Consider the following 16170-nt stretch of genomic DNA (forward strand, 5'->3'; position numbering starts at 1 on the left):
AATATATAAAAATAATAACTATTATAAAGTTATTTTATATACTAAAAAAGTTTTAAACTCGACCATTTATTTTAAACATTCTTTGATTCATTGAAGAATCAAGAATTATCGCCCTGTCTTAAATGGATACATAATAATTAATATAATTAAAAATAATTTCTAATTTGTTCATATAAAAAGGTATATTTCGTTTTAATTAAAAGAGTTTTTTTTTTGTTCACTTTCAAAATTCAAATCGCTCTTAATACGATAAATATTTGTCAAGTATTTTTTTGTTCTGCTTTCGCATTGGACTCCAATCCCATAATGGAATTTCACAAAGTGAAAGGACTATTTGAGCAATTCCAAAAATATTGAGCTCTAAGTCTTTTTCTTGTTCTGTTTTTGTTTATTCTTTTCCCTCTCTGAAAAGAACACACAAAATATAAAGGGTATTTCTTTTTTTTTTTCTGGTACATCTCGTTCTTCTCAACTTCGTCTTGAAACATTTGGTGTCAAATTCGATTCTTTGCACGTAAAAACATTTGATTTTTTCCCCAAATCTCACAAGCGCCCGGTGATTCTCTCGTGCGTTGCACCTTTGTTCACCGATTCTTCCTTCAATTTCGTCCCAATTTTTCTCAATTAAAGTTGTTAAATTTAATGCTATTTTTCTTGCAAGGTCAGTGAACTTTATGCTAGTTATGTATCGGTGATTTACTGATTATTTTCCTCTTTTATAATTTTTTTCTTGAAATTTTACTAAATGTGCACATATTTATGTGTTTATGCATGTTTGAGCTGAAAGGCATTTTTTTATGGTGGTTCTTCTTTTCTTTTCTTGATACATCGTTGTCATTGTGCTTTTTTTAATTCAAACTGCCAAAATTGAACATTTGTCTGCATAATGAATTTTAGAAATGAGAAGATAGCATCATGTGGTTTCAATTTGAGATGATACAGTATTCTTCTGATAATTCCACACTGATAATATGAGTTGTAATTGATTATTTATCATCAAGGTTATCAATTGGCATGTAGTTATAACAATTTGTGTGTCCATATTTGTAGTTTTATGTTACCATTTTAAAGGCCTAATCTATTGAGTTATTTGAAGGATCATGTGCTTATTACTTGTCTTATAACGTTGTTTGTAGGTCCATAACTATCAGATTTTTCTTGTTTGAGGATGGACATGCTGAAAACAGCTGCACCCAATTTTGATTTCTTCCTTCAGAGTTAAAATCAAAGATTACACTTTTCGGAAAGTGCTGTTGAGTTCTTGTAATGGGTGCGCCTAAGCAGAAATGGACTGCAGAAGAAGAAGCAGCGCTCAAAGCTGGAGTAGTCAAACATGGGGCTGGAAAATGGCGCACAATACTTACAGACCCAGAGTTTAGTGCCATTCTGCGCATGCGATCAAATGTAGATCTCAAGGTACATTATGTCAAGGGCCAAGCATGTTGTGGGAAGTGTTAAATAGGGAGTCTTATTATTATGTCTGATTTGAAAGGTTACAAAGGCACTTGTCAATGACCATAAGTCTATTGAATCATAAGAAATAATTTCAGTGTCATTTACTTTGCTAAAATTGTCTAATCTGAGGCATGCTCAGGTGTATTTTTATGGATGCTTTGAACTGTGAACAGGACAAATGGAGGAATATAAATGTGACAGCAATATGGGGATCCAGGCAGAAAGCAAAGCTTGCCCTAAAAAAGAACCTACCAATTCCCAAAATTGACTGTAACCACATGGCCATAAGTACTGTAGTTCAACGGGATGAAGTTGCTGATTATAAGCCTCTGGCAATTTCTGGCGGAGCATCACAATCTGCTAATTCAAAAGAACACATATCAAGGTTACAGAACTTCTTATTAAATTTCTCTGGCATTTACACTTAAAAGAAGATGATGCTTGGTTGCTTTGGATTTGATCTTGTTATTTAATTGCATATGGATAAACATATTATAATTGTAAAATAAGGTCCCTTGCAGATGATTAATTACTTCTAGAATTTCATAAGTAATGTGCTGGTATACTAAGAATTTAAATGGATAAAAAGAAGACCAAGTTGCAAGCAGTTGCTGCTATTTTCATGTAGCTGGGTATCCAATACTTTGATTCATCATTACTTTATTGAATTTTATGTTGTCTCTTATTTAAGCATGGCAATGATAAATTATATGATTTAATTGTCAGATGTTCCAATTGCAATTTGACATAGCTGATTAATCTTTATATTCTGATGATAACCACTGATTATGTTTGTGGTGATTTTGCTAATATGTTGAAAGTGCTGAAACATAATGTAATGTGATATACTTTTTAATGACAGCAGCAATATGCGTTTTGACAGTGGCAGGTTGGATACTCTCATACTAGAGTCCATTATCAAGTTAAAAGAGCCGAAAGGTTCTGACCGGGCTGCCATTGCTGCTTACATAGAGGTATAATTGTACTTCCATTTATCATTGTAGAATCTAACTTTTCAAGAAACATGTGGCTTCAAAATGTTAGTGCTTGTGAACTTGAACACCACAAAGTTAACCTAATTGCTGATTTAGTAGACCTTTCTTTTTCAGATTATTTTCTCATGAATTGGTTTACATCTAGAAGTATACCATATTTTATTCTCGTTTATTCCACTTCAATCAAATAATATCCCTTGAAATTTATTCATTTTATATCAAATGATATATGATCAATATGTAATAGATATGTACGCGCATACCAATATGCTTTGGTGATGATTTTCTAAAATTCCATGTTTGGTGATGTTTCTCTGATAGTTCCATAATATATTGTTATTAATTACCTGCAGCTCCTAAATTCCTGTCTGCTGAGTTTCTCCCAACCTTTTTCTTTTCCATTAAAACATTTGATTGCTAAGCCTTAACGAGCTGTTAATTTGGTAATCTATAACCTTTATGGTTCCCAAAGTTTAGTTAACTAATCATAATATACTATCTATTGTTTTTTCTTGTCTGTACCATTTCATTCAAAAGTAATTCTGGAAAATTTCGCATCTTAGGATCAATACTCATGTCCTCCGAACCTCAGAAAGTTACTGTCAGCAAAACTGAAGCATATGGTAGCAAGTGGAAAGTTAATGAAGGTAACTTCACTCTTAGTTCATGTAGTAGCTAGGTGCATTCAGCTTGGCATTGGAACAAAGGTGGCCAAGAAGCAGCATCCCTGCTTGTGCAGACCTTTGTAATAACAAATAAGGCAGTATTAATCTGGATGATTCTTGGATCATTTATTTGACCATGTTATGCTAATAACATGTTTTTTTGTTAATGCAATTAATAACTAAGAATAATTTGCACAGAGAAATTAATTCATTATATGTACAGATGCAAGCAGAGACATATTCTCTTGTGACAGTTGAGCTACATAGTGAAAATTCTATTTCAGTTCATATTTCTTGTCTAATAAACCAATATTTTGTAAGATGAATAATGGGCATGTAATTAAATCTAATACTTGATCAGTTGGAATAGACTACCTTGGACATCCTTTGTTAAAGTATCTATTAAAGCTCAAAGGAAAATTTTACTTTATAGATCAGAGCCTATGTTGTATGAGACTGAATGTTGGACAGTAAAAACTAACCAGACAATATGATTAATATTGTTGAGATGAGAATATTACAATAAATGAGTGATCAACAAAATAAGATATAATTAGAAATGAATACAGTAGAAAGTTGAAGTTGCACTTATTGTTGGTTTAGTCATGTGATGAGAAGACCTGTCCAAGCTCCAATTAGGATACTAGATCTAATGGAAGGTAAGTCAGTAGGTAGGGTAATGGAAGATGAAGAAAATTCATTGATGAAACTATTAAATTGTACTTAAATTTTAATGTCTTTATAGATATGATTGATGGTAGGATGCAATGGGATTTTGATCCATGTAGCCAACCCCACTTTGTGGGAAAAGAATTGTTGTATCAGATCCTGAATATAGTATGATCACAGGTAAAGCATAAGTACAGAATTACAGGAAATTCAACAATCTCTGAGAAGAGAAGAGGCTCTTCCTTGTTACTTTTGGAAGGAAGGCCAAAAGATTCCCCCAAATCAGAGAAGACTGATGTCAGCCTCCTTTCAAAATCCCAAATTGATGCAGAGCTATCAAAAATGAAAGGTGTGACAGCTCAAGAGGCAGCGGCTGCAGCTGCAAAAGCAGTTGCAGAAGCTGAAGTTGCCATTGCTGAGGCTGAGGCAGCAGCTAGGGAGGCAGAAGCTGCAGAAGCGGAAGCAGAGGCTGCACGGGTATTTGCAAAAGCAGCAATGAAAGCACTAAAATGCAAAGCGCTTCATATCTGGTATCTCTCTTTCCAATAATTGATGTCAGCAACTGTGATGTTTGTTGATTACTTTGTTGGACTATAAGCAAATCTCTAGTCTGCTGCTTTTTTTCCGCAGAAAAACATGGGTCTAAGTCTTTGATAAAATTCTTTTCAACTCTGTAATGAAACTCGACACACCCTCACTTGTCTCATTGATATACTCAACACTGTTCACCGTGTAACTGCATGCCAAACCCATTCTCTTGTAAAAAAAGACACAAGTTTTGCTGATTAATGCTACTGAAGGGTTGTCACAAGATCAAATTAGTTGCATGTTGTTCTGATGCCTCCATTAAATTGGCTTGTGTTAGTCTTTTTAGCTAACCAGATTTTATATTTGCCAATGTATGCAGATGGTGATAACTCCGACATGGTTGAAATGAGCAGTATATTGGCTTGAAATCATGGTTACAGCTTCCTGCATGTATCTAATTCCTCCTGTACACAAGTTTATTGTTTATTATAATTATTATTTTCCCTGGATAATGATTAATGAGGGTAGGTACAGAGGGAGGAATGCGATAAAATGGTAGTTATTGAGTGTGTGTAAGGCCATGATTGACATCTTCATATGGTAAATGAAAGAATACATGTTTTACAGTTTTACTAGTATAATTCCAGTGACATACTTACGCGGATCCTTGTTGTAAGTTGTTGCTACATTTGATTATTATGTTCACATATTTTTTAGGTTAGTCAAAATTATACATCAGTTAATGATGATGTTGAGAGAGCTTCTTTTTTTGGAAGTAGATAATGCGAATGCAACTTGCTGGTTAGATCGGTGGGCATGGTGCACCATTTCAGCCAGCTATATATGTAAGTCTGAAAAAAGATCTTCTAAAGTGACAAAATTATAAAGAGATAAAATAAAATGTTAACCACTATTAAATTTATAATTTTATTATGTGTGATTTTATTATTTTAATTCAAGAGATAAAATTATTATTTTTTTATTTTACTAATTTTTTTACTTTAGAGAATTTTGATAAACAAGAAAAAGTTATTGAAAATATGTAAAAAGAAAATTATTTAAATGATAATATAATTAAAATTAAATAAATGAGTATATGACATATTATAACGCAAAACGTATCGAATAAAACAAAATAATGATGTATACTTTCTGTAATATTGATAAATTAGTTACATTATATGTAGATTATCATATACATATATACGTTATGATGGGTGAACAAGTCATTGACAAAAATAAAAGAATTGACTTTTGAAATTTTATTAATAAATCATTTTAAAGTAAAATATGATCATCAAATATGAAAAAAAATGTACATAGTTAATGGAGGTGTGTTGCCATTAGAGCATTGGAAGTATGTACTAGTGTTGAATGATGACGGTCAAAAATTATGTTTTGAAGAGAATATACAAGTATATATCTTGAGGAAAAATTAAGATTAAATGAAGATGACAAAGAGCTATAGTTCAAATAATCAAATGACATAGTCTCTCCATCCTCACTTAGAAGTTTTGGATTCGAGTCTCATTTCTAACTTTAGAAAAAAAAAATGATGATAATCAAAGATTAGGATTTATATTTCACAGAGAATAAATAAAATATATATGTGAAGAAAAAATAGGATTTGGAGTCAAAATAATATACATTTTTCTCCATAGCTTTAAAGCTATACATTCTAAAACGCCTAGCTTTTATTAACGTCTGAAAATATGCGAGCAATCAATTTTCAATAAGAAACAAGAGAGAAAAAAATAACAAATAATCACATTTCCTTTCCTTTTGTTTTTTCTTTTTTTTTTTTTTTTTTTGGTAAACCAAACAAACTCAAACACTAACTTTCCAGTAAATGTTCCAACTAGAATCGTAGGAATAAGCCAAAATGACAGCAGAGTGTATGCGTGTTTAACGAACTCAGGAATTAACAGGACTCCGCGTTGCTACAATACTAATTAGAAAGAATCTGATCTAATTTACAAATTCAAATGCATTGATTTCACTCGGAAAAGCAGTTCTGTGAACTTAGTGATACAGCTACATCAACAATGACATGATTTACTCATAAAGTAACCCTTGAAATGTATATCAACCAGGTTGAATTCCCTATAGGACAAGAATATTACATTACAAAGCAACTGAGACCAAAAAAGGGGAGAATAAATTAATCAGCAACCAAGTTAGACATGAGATGCATCCAGTGAACCGGAGAGCGTCACCACCGAGAAATTACATTAGAATTCAAAAGGTTCTCAGCTCTTTGACTTGGAATGCTTCACAAGCCAATCAATAACAGAATCAATGTTCGTCGAGTTTTTGCATGAGATCATGAAGCAGCAAACTTCTCTGTCAGTAATCGACTTCAGATCCCTGCATACCAGAGAACACTTTTCAGCACCAAACTAATATATAAAGGCAAAAGAATGTAAAATTGAAGAACATCTAATACTCAAGTAATTTAACTATGTAAACACCCCGGGATTTGTTTACAAATTACACCGTTACTACCCTCAAAATAAACAGAGTAAAAGAGACATATAACTTACATCTGATCAGTCAAAGCTTGCTTAGACAGAGCCCCTGCTTTGTCGATCTTATTCCCCAACACCAACAGAGGGATGCCATTCAATGATGGCTTACTCAGCAAATCATGAAGTTCGCTTCTTGATATGCTAAGGTTATCTGGATCAGCAGCATCAACAACATAACTGCAGGAAAAATCAGATTATTGGAGCTAAGTTTACAAAGTCAACTAATGATTGCAATTCTAGAGCTAGATGTAATTGTAAAGTAGCAAAAACCTTCAATTCGGAGAAATTTGAATAGCAAGATCCAATTACACTAGTAACTAAGAGGTCTCAGCAACATCACAATTTTAATATATACAATTAAAGTTATATTGAACTATAACCAAGTTTTAACATTTCTAGGACATGGAAACACACAACATATGTGTTGCAGGGTAATCAAGTTTGCAGGAGATTTCAAGAGAGAATATCCAGAGTTTTCTTTCCTTTACACAAGTACACAGTTCCTTTTTGTATGAACTCCAGCATATTTAATAATCATTAGCATTATTAACTAGAAACCATTATCTACGACATAATGATTGCACTACTAACAAATTCAACTTGTAGAGAAATTTTGCTGTGTTTTTCAGGAACAGGCAACAATCTTTTTCAACTAATACACCAGGGAAATACTCTTTAAACAGGTATCTAAATGGATTATGGTTTTGTATGATTAAAAATAAGCTTGTTTAGTTAACTGTAGAAAAAAAAAACTTATTTACCGGCTATTATTAAACAGGACTAATCCGGTGGTAACCGAACTTCTACAATAAAAACAAACACCATGCAATTTGTTGAGCAGAAACATTGGGCCTTTGATTTGACCTCAGCTCTAACACGACATCCAAAATATATTATGGGCTATAAAATGTGCATCAGTGTATGAATTCATTATGCACCAATCAAGTGTGTGCGTGGGACAGAAACTGAACACACACAGAAACTGCATGACATACACACAGAATTTTTCATTGTTATAAGGTAGTAACTGGAAAGGAGTATGTTCCATACACAATAGCAGAAACTGCACGACAGTAACGTTCCCACATGCTGCGGAACCTAGGTTGCCCTCCAAGATCCCATAGCTTTATTGTAACATTGCCTTTTGTTACCTTCCTCATATTGAATCCCACCTGCAATCAGATAAGAACAGAATGATTGGAATATTATTCAGCTTAATAGAAAGAAAACTTGATAAAAAGCCAGTAAGTAGAGGAGAAATTAACAATTAAAAGCATTTGATGAACAGAACTTACAGTGGGAATCATGTCCTCACTATATCCGCCAGTCTAGAAACAATGTAGAGAAAATTTCTGTAAGTCAATTTGCTGCAATTGAACGATAAATTGCCAACTGCCAAAAGATTGTTCACATGATTAATATACTTACAGCAACAACATTTACAAGGGAAGTCTTTCCAGCATTCTGGAGTCCTATCAGAGATAGCTCCATTTCCTGCTTGAAGAATAGGCTGCAATCATATTCATAATAACATAGTAAGCTCAAGCATTTCAGATAAAGTGATCCACTATCAGAGTTCAAATTAGATGATGCATCATATTAAAATATGAATCAACTTAAACAGGTTTATTGAAAACAAAAGACATTGCAACAATAACATGCGAATAAATTGACTCTTTAAAACTAATCTCGATAACTAAGTTGAATTGAACACTTTCTAACAAAAGAAGTAAATAATAAATAATATAAATGCACGGAGAGCACGGCAATCCAATTGTTCAACAATCAAGAATTTCCTGGTCGCATTACCGATATAGAATTCCTCAAAGCAATTTCATGTAACCTAACTGCTCCTAATGAAAAAGAAAAAGAGAAGTTATGGAACCAACCTGCGTAGCCAATTGAGAAAAGCTTCCCACAGCCCCATTGCTATGATTTCTGCTTCTCAATTCTGATCACAAAAGTATACAAACAAAAATGAAAAACCAGATCTACGATTTCCCTCTCCAACACGGAGAGAGAGAAAGAGAATATGCGAGAGAGAGAGAGAGAGGGGAAAAGAATACAGGAAAAAATGACCTAGAGGCTTCGTATCCAAATTCACCTTTCTTTCACAGAAAACCTCTTCCCTTCTCTCTTCCCTCGCTCCCCACTGATTATCGCATTCATTCATATCATACCATACCATACCATACCATACACAACCAAAAAATAATTTTGGACTTTAGCTAAGATCCAACGGTTATGGACAATCTAATTAATCCGGTTCGTTGAATATGGCGGGTCCCATTATGGGAACGAAACTTCGCAATGGTGGCGAAGCAGGGGATCGGGGTCGCTCCTGAGCTTTATTTTTAGTCCTGTGGTGAGTTGCCACGGATGCCAAACTAAGGATGGACTGGAATAGGTGGAGTCCTTTCCCACTCTCTAATGTTGGCGCGTGAGAATACCGAACAGTTGGAAACTGCAGAATGAGATTTTGGTCTTGTGAGGGAGAGCGTGTTATACACTTGGCTGCTGTGAGGTGAAGACAGATGGCGCCAGCAGACAAGCAGATTTATGAATATCTTAAGTTATCATCACCAATCAAAGGAAAGCTAGTAGTGGTAGGCATGGCATGCCAATTGCCAACTGTAACTTATACACTGGTTAAATATAAAAAATATATATTTTCTCAATTTTTTGTACTTGTTATACGATGATTTATCTTTTGAAAAATATCCTTACTAAATATTTATCATTATGGAAATTCATTGATTTGTAATAATATTCACCTATTCAACATATCGGATAGATGCGGTATTCCATTGACACTTGTTGAATTTAATATACTAGTCTTTTGCATGATTGTATTTTGATAAAAATAAAAAATATTTTTGTAGATATATTTAAGTACACTTAAATATAAGGGTAATTTACGCATCTAAATTGTTTGATCCCCAATATTACGCAAATACATTGTTTCAGTTTTCAATACGCAAATGCATTGTTTCACTATTTTATGTAAACCGCTACTGGCAGTAGTGGTTTATAGGTGTGCATAAACCGCTATTACCTGACGCGGTTTATGTGTGAGTGTGTGTGTAAACCGCTGCTGGCAGCAGCGGTTTATGTGCGTGTGTGTGTGAGTGTAAACCGCTACTGGCAGTAGCGGTTTACGTGTGTGTGTGCGTGTGTGTAAACCGCTACCGCCAATAGCGGTTTACGTGTGTGGGGCTGAATGGGGCTGCCTATATAAACCATAGAGGGGCCAAATGTGGAGAAGTAGAGTGTTATTCACAAATGGAGGGGGAGGATAATTTTGTGGCTCTGGTTCACTGCTCTGGAAAAATTCAAAAGAGCAAAAGGCATGGTGTAAAATTCACAGATAGAGAACCGCTTAGTGTTTTTATCCGATCTTCGAATACGTTGGCGGAGATTAAGCAAAGCATATTACGGAAGCTCGGTGTGTGTGGGACGAAGTGGGTAAAAAAATTATTTTACAAGATTCTCATTGATGTTGTCTCAACTGGTGTGAGATATGAGACCTTCGTGATCGGGTCGGATGAAGACTTGCAGGTCTTGTTTCACTGCAGGCGTAGTTTTCCGGAGGTGAGGGTAACTGAGCTGTTTGCGAAGTTGGAAGATAGTGTGGATAGCTCAGGGGCATCGGCCCCTAATCCTCAGTCGACCCCAGCCGGTGGTACCTCAACATCGATGCCTGTGGTAGCAGTGGCAGTTCCGAACTCGGAGCCCGAACGTGCTGGGGCTGTTCATGCATATGTTGGTCCTGTTGTTCCTGATTTTGAATGCGATGCCGGACCGGATCGGGTTGAGAATGCACTGTTTGACGATGATTTGGATGAGGAGCCTGTCGATATTGGTGGGGACAGTGATGATGATATTCCAAGAGGCGGACGTTCAGCCCATGGATGTTCCGGTTCTGCAACACAGGAGTACCCTCCCCACCTCTCTTCTTTGAACTTGGAAGCCATCGGCCAACAGCAGAATGCTGATGCAACATTCGATGGGCAGGGGATGCATGATGGGACATCTATGTCTGAATTTCAGATTGGCCAATCCTTCCAGAGTAAAGAGGAAGCCGTGTTGAGTGTAAAAGATTACAGTATTCGGCGTGGAGTTGAGTACAAGGTTATGGAGTCCGACAACCTGAAATACCAAGGGAGATGCAAGGAGTTTGGTAACGGGTGCACGTGGTTGATTCGGATAGTCATGCGGAAAAGGAAGGGCACATGGGAGGTTAGGAGGTACAACGGTCCGCACACGTGTATGGCCACATCGATATCAAGCGACCACAAGCAGCTTGATTATCATGTTATCTGTGCGAGAATCTATCCATTGGTTCGAGGTGATGCGTCGGTGTCTATTAAGGTGTTGCAAGAGGCAACAGAGGCGACTTATGGATTCAGGCCTAGTTATCGGAAGGTGTGGTTGGCGAAGCAGAAGGCAGTAGCACAAATATATGGCGATTGGGAGGAGTCATATGCTGATCTGCCTCAGTGGATCCTTGGGGTCACATGCACGATGCAAGGTTCGATTGCTCTACTGAAGACGTCCCCGGTTAGGGTGGGTGACCAAGTTGACGAAGATAGAGTCTTCTTTCATCGGATGTTCTGGATGTTTCCTCCGTGTATTGAGGCTTTCCGCCACTGTAAGCCGCTGGTAAGCATCGACGGCACACACCTGTATGGCAAATATGGCGGGACGTTGTTGTTGGCGATCGCACAGGATGGTAACTCGAATATTTTGCCTGTTGCGTTTGCACTCGTGGAGGGAGAGAACGCAGAGTCTTGGTCGTACTTTCTTTCGAACCTTAGAAGGCATGTCACTCCACAGCAAGGTATTCTCGTGATCTCTGACAGACACAACGGCATCAAGGCTGCATTAGAGAGCCCCGATAGTGGTTGGCAACCCCCATGCTTATCGGGCATTTTGTATTCGGCATGTTGCTGCAAATTTTGTCCTCACTTTCAAGGGGCAGGATGCGCGGAGGTGGTTGGTAAATGCCGCGTATGCGAAGACGGAAGCAGAATTTGACTATTGGTTTGATATAATGAGGACGGAGAACCCGGCCATGTGCGAATGGGCAAACAGAATGGAGTATGAGAGGTGGACACAGCACAAGGATGGGGGGAGAAGATACGGTCACATGACGACCAACATCTCTGAGTGTGTGAACTCTGTCTTGAAGGGCACAAGAAACCTACCGGTGACGTCTCTGGTTAAGTCGACATATCTCCGGCTGGCCGAGTTGTTTGTTGTCCGGGGGCAGACGGCAGAGGCACAGTTAGGGTCCGGGCACCGGTTTTCACAGGCAGTAGTTAAGGCCATTGAGCGTAATCTGAAGGAATCGAGGTGCTTCACGGTGACAGTGTTTGATAGGCATCACCTTGACTATACTGTGGCTGACACGACGCCCACCGGCAAATTCTCTTTGGGTAGCTATCGGGTTTCTCTGAGGGATCGCACATGCGATTGTGGATACTTCCAGGCGCTGCACTACCCCTGCTGCCATGCCCTCGCATGCTGTGCGCAGTCACGGCTAGATTGGGCAACTTATGTGGATGAGGTGTACATCATGTCTGAGGTCTTTAAGGTGTATGAGATGTCCTTTTCACCATGTATTCCAGAGGGGCTTTGGCCACCATATGACGGGCCGACGGTTATACCCGACCCGGGCATGAGAAGGGCAAGAGAAGGACGACCACGGTCCACCCGCATCCGCAACAACATGGACGAAGCCGACACCAGCCGACCTAAGAGGTGTGGTCTGTGCAGGCAGCCCGGTCATACCCGACGGGTTTGCCCTCAGCGAGGTTCTACTAGTGGGATGTAGATTTATCTTTACTTATTTCGTTTGTCGTAGTGTCCGTGATAACAAACGTGTCTGCTTGTATCAGTTATGAGTTTTAAGTCTTTTTGTTTTCTGGTGTTAATGATAATATCAGTAGTTATCTTTCACTTTTCTAGAGTTATTGTGCTTAATTTCCATCTTACCGATACGATCGATAAACAATAGAGTCCATCAACATAATCATAAAGTAAAAACTAAACAAAATAAAAGTCCTCCAACAAGACTAAACATAAGGTCCAACGGGCATAAAACATAAAGTAACAAGTACCCAAAATAACAGTCATCCAATTAAAATAAACATAAAAGTCCGTAACCGGAAAATAAACTACATAACGAGAAATGAAAAACAACAACACATGGTGCTAACCATCGGGATCATCTCTCGTAGCATCATGAAAGTCACCAAGAAGATGAGATCCTGTCCCACATCGAGCAGGACGTCTGACTCGAGTCGGTCGGGCTGCCTCCTGTCCAACGTCATCACCTGGATGGTCTAACCCGAACGCGGACTGGGGGGTGCCCCCCATAGTGAACCAAGTATCCAACGGACTACCTGGAGGCACGTTCAGATCTACCCCATACTGACCCTGATAATCAGGTGGCTGGGAATGCATCTCCGTCATATGTGGCTGGTAAGCTGCGGTCTCCATCTGCACATCTGGCATCTGCTGCTGGTAAGACTGGCCACCAAACTGCACATTCGACGTGCCAGCATCATCCCTAATCAACTCAGCAAAGTCTGCATAAAACCGTGGACTGACCAGCTGATCATTTAAATCCATAGTCATGGTCGGCGTCAACTCCGGCATCTGAGAATAAGCTCTGCTAGTGAATGTATCCCCTCCAGCCTCAGTCGCTGCGGTCCCACTAACTCCGCCTGCGTGCTGTGTATCATCCGGAGTTCTCCCACGTCTGGCATTACACCGACGAACACGGTGATCGACCTCAGCTCTAGCATCTTCGCCTGCATCATCCTGCTGCATCGCATCATGTAACCACCTCCACTCTCGACCGGTGTCCCTAGTGCCAACACGACGGCGTCGCTCAACACGACGGTTGTCCGGCATATCAGGTAGTTGTGATATGCGTGGGACCTGGGAGGATCCTCTCTGATATGCCTCTGGAGGTATCTGGGTGCCTCTAGGATCGGCGAATGCAGCCCCCGGGCTAAGGAACCGCTGAGCCTCACGGTACCACCAATCTAGGTAATCTGCAGATGGGCCAGGATCTGCCACTCGCTCAATGGAAATGACGGCATCAACTCGGTTCTCCCAGTGCTCATGCCATGCCCGATAGTAGTGGGGAAACCACCTATCGCCTCCCCTACCGTCCTTAGCATGCAGCCAGTCTACGTTCAAAGCATCCTCGGGGATATGCTGTACTCCACCCAGCTGTGGAACAACCCTGTCAACCTGATGCCACTCGATGACCGCAAAGTATATCAAGGCAGTCACGGCTCGCCACATGCGACTGTGCTGCTCTGTAAGTATCTCTGGATGGACCACGGCAAGTACATCAAGCGCGGAGTAGGGCTCCCACATAATCTGAAATTTAAGAACTCATCAAGGACTACAATAACAAGTATATATCTAGTCACGAATACAGAGCAAACAAAAAATGAAACTCTTACTGCTATAAAACTTACATCACGAGCGGTCAGTCGATCCAATGCAAGCCGATACCTAATGACCCTCTGCTCCTTTCCATCATTAGGAGGTAAGTAGGTAGACCACCTAAATTTAAGTCATATGAGACACAAAATTTAAAATATTCCCAAGAAATTTGTTAAACAAAAAAAAGCATAACCCATACCTTGATGCCAGCGGGAAAGAGAAAACCTCAAACCCGGCCGGCCTAAGAGACGGAAACCGCCAGAATATCCAACTCTGTAGTAACTGGAGCGGGCCCGCAAGATTAGTCACATTTCTGTTCGCTACCCGACACATGCATCGGTACAGCCACGCCAAAGCGGCCGAACCCCAGCTATACCTCCCCATGCCATCAAGGTTTGCCACAAATGGCAACCATCGTATATGAACCCGGTTCGCACTCTTGTCCCCAAATAACTGAGTCGATAACAGCATCATGATGTAGGCCCGTGCGTAGATGCGGACAGTCTCCTCGCTCGCATCTGGTGGTAGCACCCTAAACCTCTCGTGGAACCATATAAAGTGTACTGTCATCTGCTTGACCTTATTCGGTGGGGGCCGCTCACCGAATAGGTCCTCAAACTACTCCCAAGCTGGTCGGCCACCCTCCATGTATGTCTCAAACTCACCAAGGCAACCACTCACAGCCTCACCATCCACAGGCAGCCCTAGCTGGAATGCCACGTCCTGCAATGTCACTGTGCATTCTCCGAAAGGCATGTGGAACGTATGCGTCTCAGGACGCCACCTCTCAACGAACGCACTAACGAGTGGCTCATCCAACCAGAACCATTGGCTATTTAGCCTAGCCAAATGGTACAATCCAACCCTCTCTAAATACGGGATGATCCTTTCATGCATGGGCATATTCTGTTGCCGCCTCACACTGTATATACACCTATTGGGCTGCATAGAACAACAAACAAAAACAGAGTCCAATTAAATTCTCATATCCTTAAACAAATTTCCATATCTAACCGTATACGAATACCTTAAACCATCAACAAATTCTCCTATATAATATTTAAAAAAAAAAATTCCCTACTCACGATAGGGAAAATAACAACACAAATAATTTACTTATTAACATCCAGAAATTTTAAAATATTATAAAGATTTAAAATTTAAAACTTCATACCATACAAATATCCTAAACAAACTATAATAATTCACTAATGTCAACTATCCCATTCCCTAAACTAAACCAACATTAATTAGCATAACATTCATTGAATGGAATTGAATTTAATGTAACTAGGCATATCTATAACTAACCAAGAAAAACTAAAAACACTAAACCAAGATTAGTGAACTAACATCCTAGCATGTGAACCCTAAATTCAAACTACAAGGATTAATCTATAAATTCTAATTCGTCTACCTAACCTACCATTTTTCTGACTAAGATATGCAAAGACTAGAAAGAAATAAATATTAACTAACCTCGTCACCAATAGAACCGGCAATATGCGCAACACCGTTCAGTCGGTACAGGTTCCTGCCTGCCATGATAACTCGCCAGAAGTCGCCGCTGAGGAACCTCGGGCCCGCTCACAACTTGCTCTGACCTCTCTCTAGAATTTCCTCTCTCTAGAAAACTCCTCAAACCTTCTAAACACATAATCCGTGGCTACAACCACGGTTTATATAGGCAAAGCATCACACGTAAACCGCTACTGGCGGTAGCGGTTTACACACACGCACACACACACGTAAACCGCTACTGGCAGTAGCGGTTTACACTCACACACACACGCACGTAAACCGCTGCTGCCAGCAGCGGTTTACACACACACACTCACACATAAACCGCGTCAGGTAGTAGCG

The 16170-nt window shown here is 39.1% G+C and overlaps 4 protein-coding genes across 8 annotated transcripts; 2 read left to right on the top strand and 2 right to left on the bottom strand.

Moving 5' to 3' along the window:
• LOC107642695 (telomere repeat-binding factor 2) lies at nucleotides 358-5050 on the top strand. 4 transcript variants are annotated; one of them, XM_016346136.2, is made up of 7 exons: nucleotides 358-431; nucleotides 1137-1416; nucleotides 1629-1840; nucleotides 2318-2429; nucleotides 3014-3097; nucleotides 3965-4314; nucleotides 4692-5050. In XM_016346136.2, coding segments are annotated over exons 2-7 (909 nt in total). In that variant the 5' UTR covers nucleotides 358-431; nucleotides 1137-1266; the 3' UTR covers nucleotides 4693-5050. The 4 variants fall into 4 exon arrangements, with proteins under 4 accessions (XP_016201622.1, XP_016201621.1, XP_016201623.1 ...); XM_016346135.2 differs by having other exon boundaries at nucleotides 362-661; XM_016346137.2 differs by having other exon boundaries at nucleotides 365-661; nucleotides 2321-2429.
• LOC107642697 (ADP-ribosylation factor-like protein 8a) lies at nucleotides 6237-9172 on the bottom strand. 2 transcript variants are annotated; one of them, XM_016346139.2, is made up of 7 exons: nucleotides 8920-9172; nucleotides 8730-8791; nucleotides 8269-8350; nucleotides 8136-8168; nucleotides 7891-8012; nucleotides 6856-7017; nucleotides 6237-6679 (listed from the first exon to the last, which is right to left on the bottom strand). In XM_016346139.2, exons 2-7 carry the CDS (start codon nucleotides 8765-8767, stop codon nucleotides 6562-6564), a joined length of 555 nt encoding a protein of 184 aa, XP_016201625.1. In that variant the 5' UTR covers nucleotides 8768-8791; nucleotides 8920-9172; the 3' UTR covers nucleotides 6237-6561. The 2 variants fall into 2 exon arrangements, with proteins under 2 accessions (XP_016201625.1, XP_016201626.1); XM_016346140.2 differs by having other exon boundaries at nucleotides 8945-9124.
• On the top strand, nucleotides 10123-11877 carry LOC107640035. Its single transcript, XM_016343585.1, has 2 exons — nucleotides 10123-11265; nucleotides 11341-11877. Exons 1-2 carry the CDS (start codon nucleotides 10123-10125, stop codon nucleotides 11875-11877), a joined length of 1680 nt encoding a protein of 559 aa, XP_016199071.1.
• LOC110271895 lies at nucleotides 13057-14877 on the bottom strand. Its single transcript, XM_021123544.1, has 3 exons — nucleotides 14507-14877; nucleotides 14340-14427; nucleotides 13057-14238 (listed from the first exon to the last, which is right to left on the bottom strand). The coding sequence occupies exons 1-3, from the start codon at nucleotides 14875-14877 to the stop codon at nucleotides 13057-13059; spliced, it is 1641 nt and encodes a 546-aa protein (XP_020979203.1).

This window comes from Arachis ipaensis, chromosome B05 (assembly GCF_000816755.2).
Source record: "Arachis ipaensis cultivar K30076 chromosome B05, Araip1.1, whole genome shotgun sequence".
Taxonomy (NCBI): Eukaryota; Viridiplantae; Streptophyta; class Magnoliopsida; order Fabales; family Fabaceae; genus Arachis; species Arachis ipaensis.

Excerpts from the sequence above, each read along its gene's own strand:
- LOC107642695 (XM_016346136.2), top strand. The coding sequence starts at position 1,267 with ATGGGTGCGCCTAAGCAGAAATGGACTGCAGAAGAAGAAGCAGCGCTC. Across the intron at positions 1,417-1,628 it reads GATCAAATGTAGATCTCAAG|GACAAATGGAGGAATATAAA; the intron begins GTACATTATGTC and ends AACTGTGAACAG. Across the intron at positions 2,430-3,013 it reads CCATTGCTGCTTACATAGAG|GATCAATACTCATGTCCTCC; the intron begins GTATAATTGTAC and ends TTCGCATCTTAG.
- LOC107642697 (XM_016346139.2), bottom strand. The coding sequence starts at position 8,767 with ATGGGGCTGTGGGAAGCTTTTCTCAATTGGCTACGCAG. Across the intron at positions 8,013-8,135 it reads GTGAGGACATGATTCCCACT|GTGGGATTCAATATGAGGAA; the intron begins GTAAGTTCTGTT and ends ATCTGATTGCAG. Across the intron at positions 6,680-6,855 it reads CAAGCTTTGACTGATCAGAT|GGATCTGAAGTCGATTACTG; the intron begins GTAAGTTATATG and ends TCTGGTATGCAG.
- LOC107640035 (XM_016343585.1), top strand. The coding sequence starts at position 10,123 with ATGGAGGGGGAGGATAATTTTGTGGCTCTGGTTCACTGCTCTGGAAAA. Across the intron at positions 11,266-11,340 it reads TCAGGCCTAGTTATCGGAAG|TGGATCCTTGGGGTCACATG; the intron begins GTGTGGTTGGCG and ends GATCTGCCTCAG.
- LOC110271895 (XM_021123544.1), bottom strand. The coding sequence starts at position 14,877 with ATGACAGTACACTTTATATGGTTCCACGAGAGGTTTAGGGTGCTACCA. Across the intron at positions 14,428-14,506 it reads TCTTTCCCGCTGGCATCAAG|GTGGTCTACCTACTTACCTC; the intron begins GTATGGGTTATG and ends ACTTAAATTTAG. Across the intron at positions 14,239-14,339 it reads ATCGACTGACCGCTCGTGAT|ATTATGTGGGAGCCCTACTC; the intron begins GTAAGTTTTATA and ends CTTAAATTTCAG.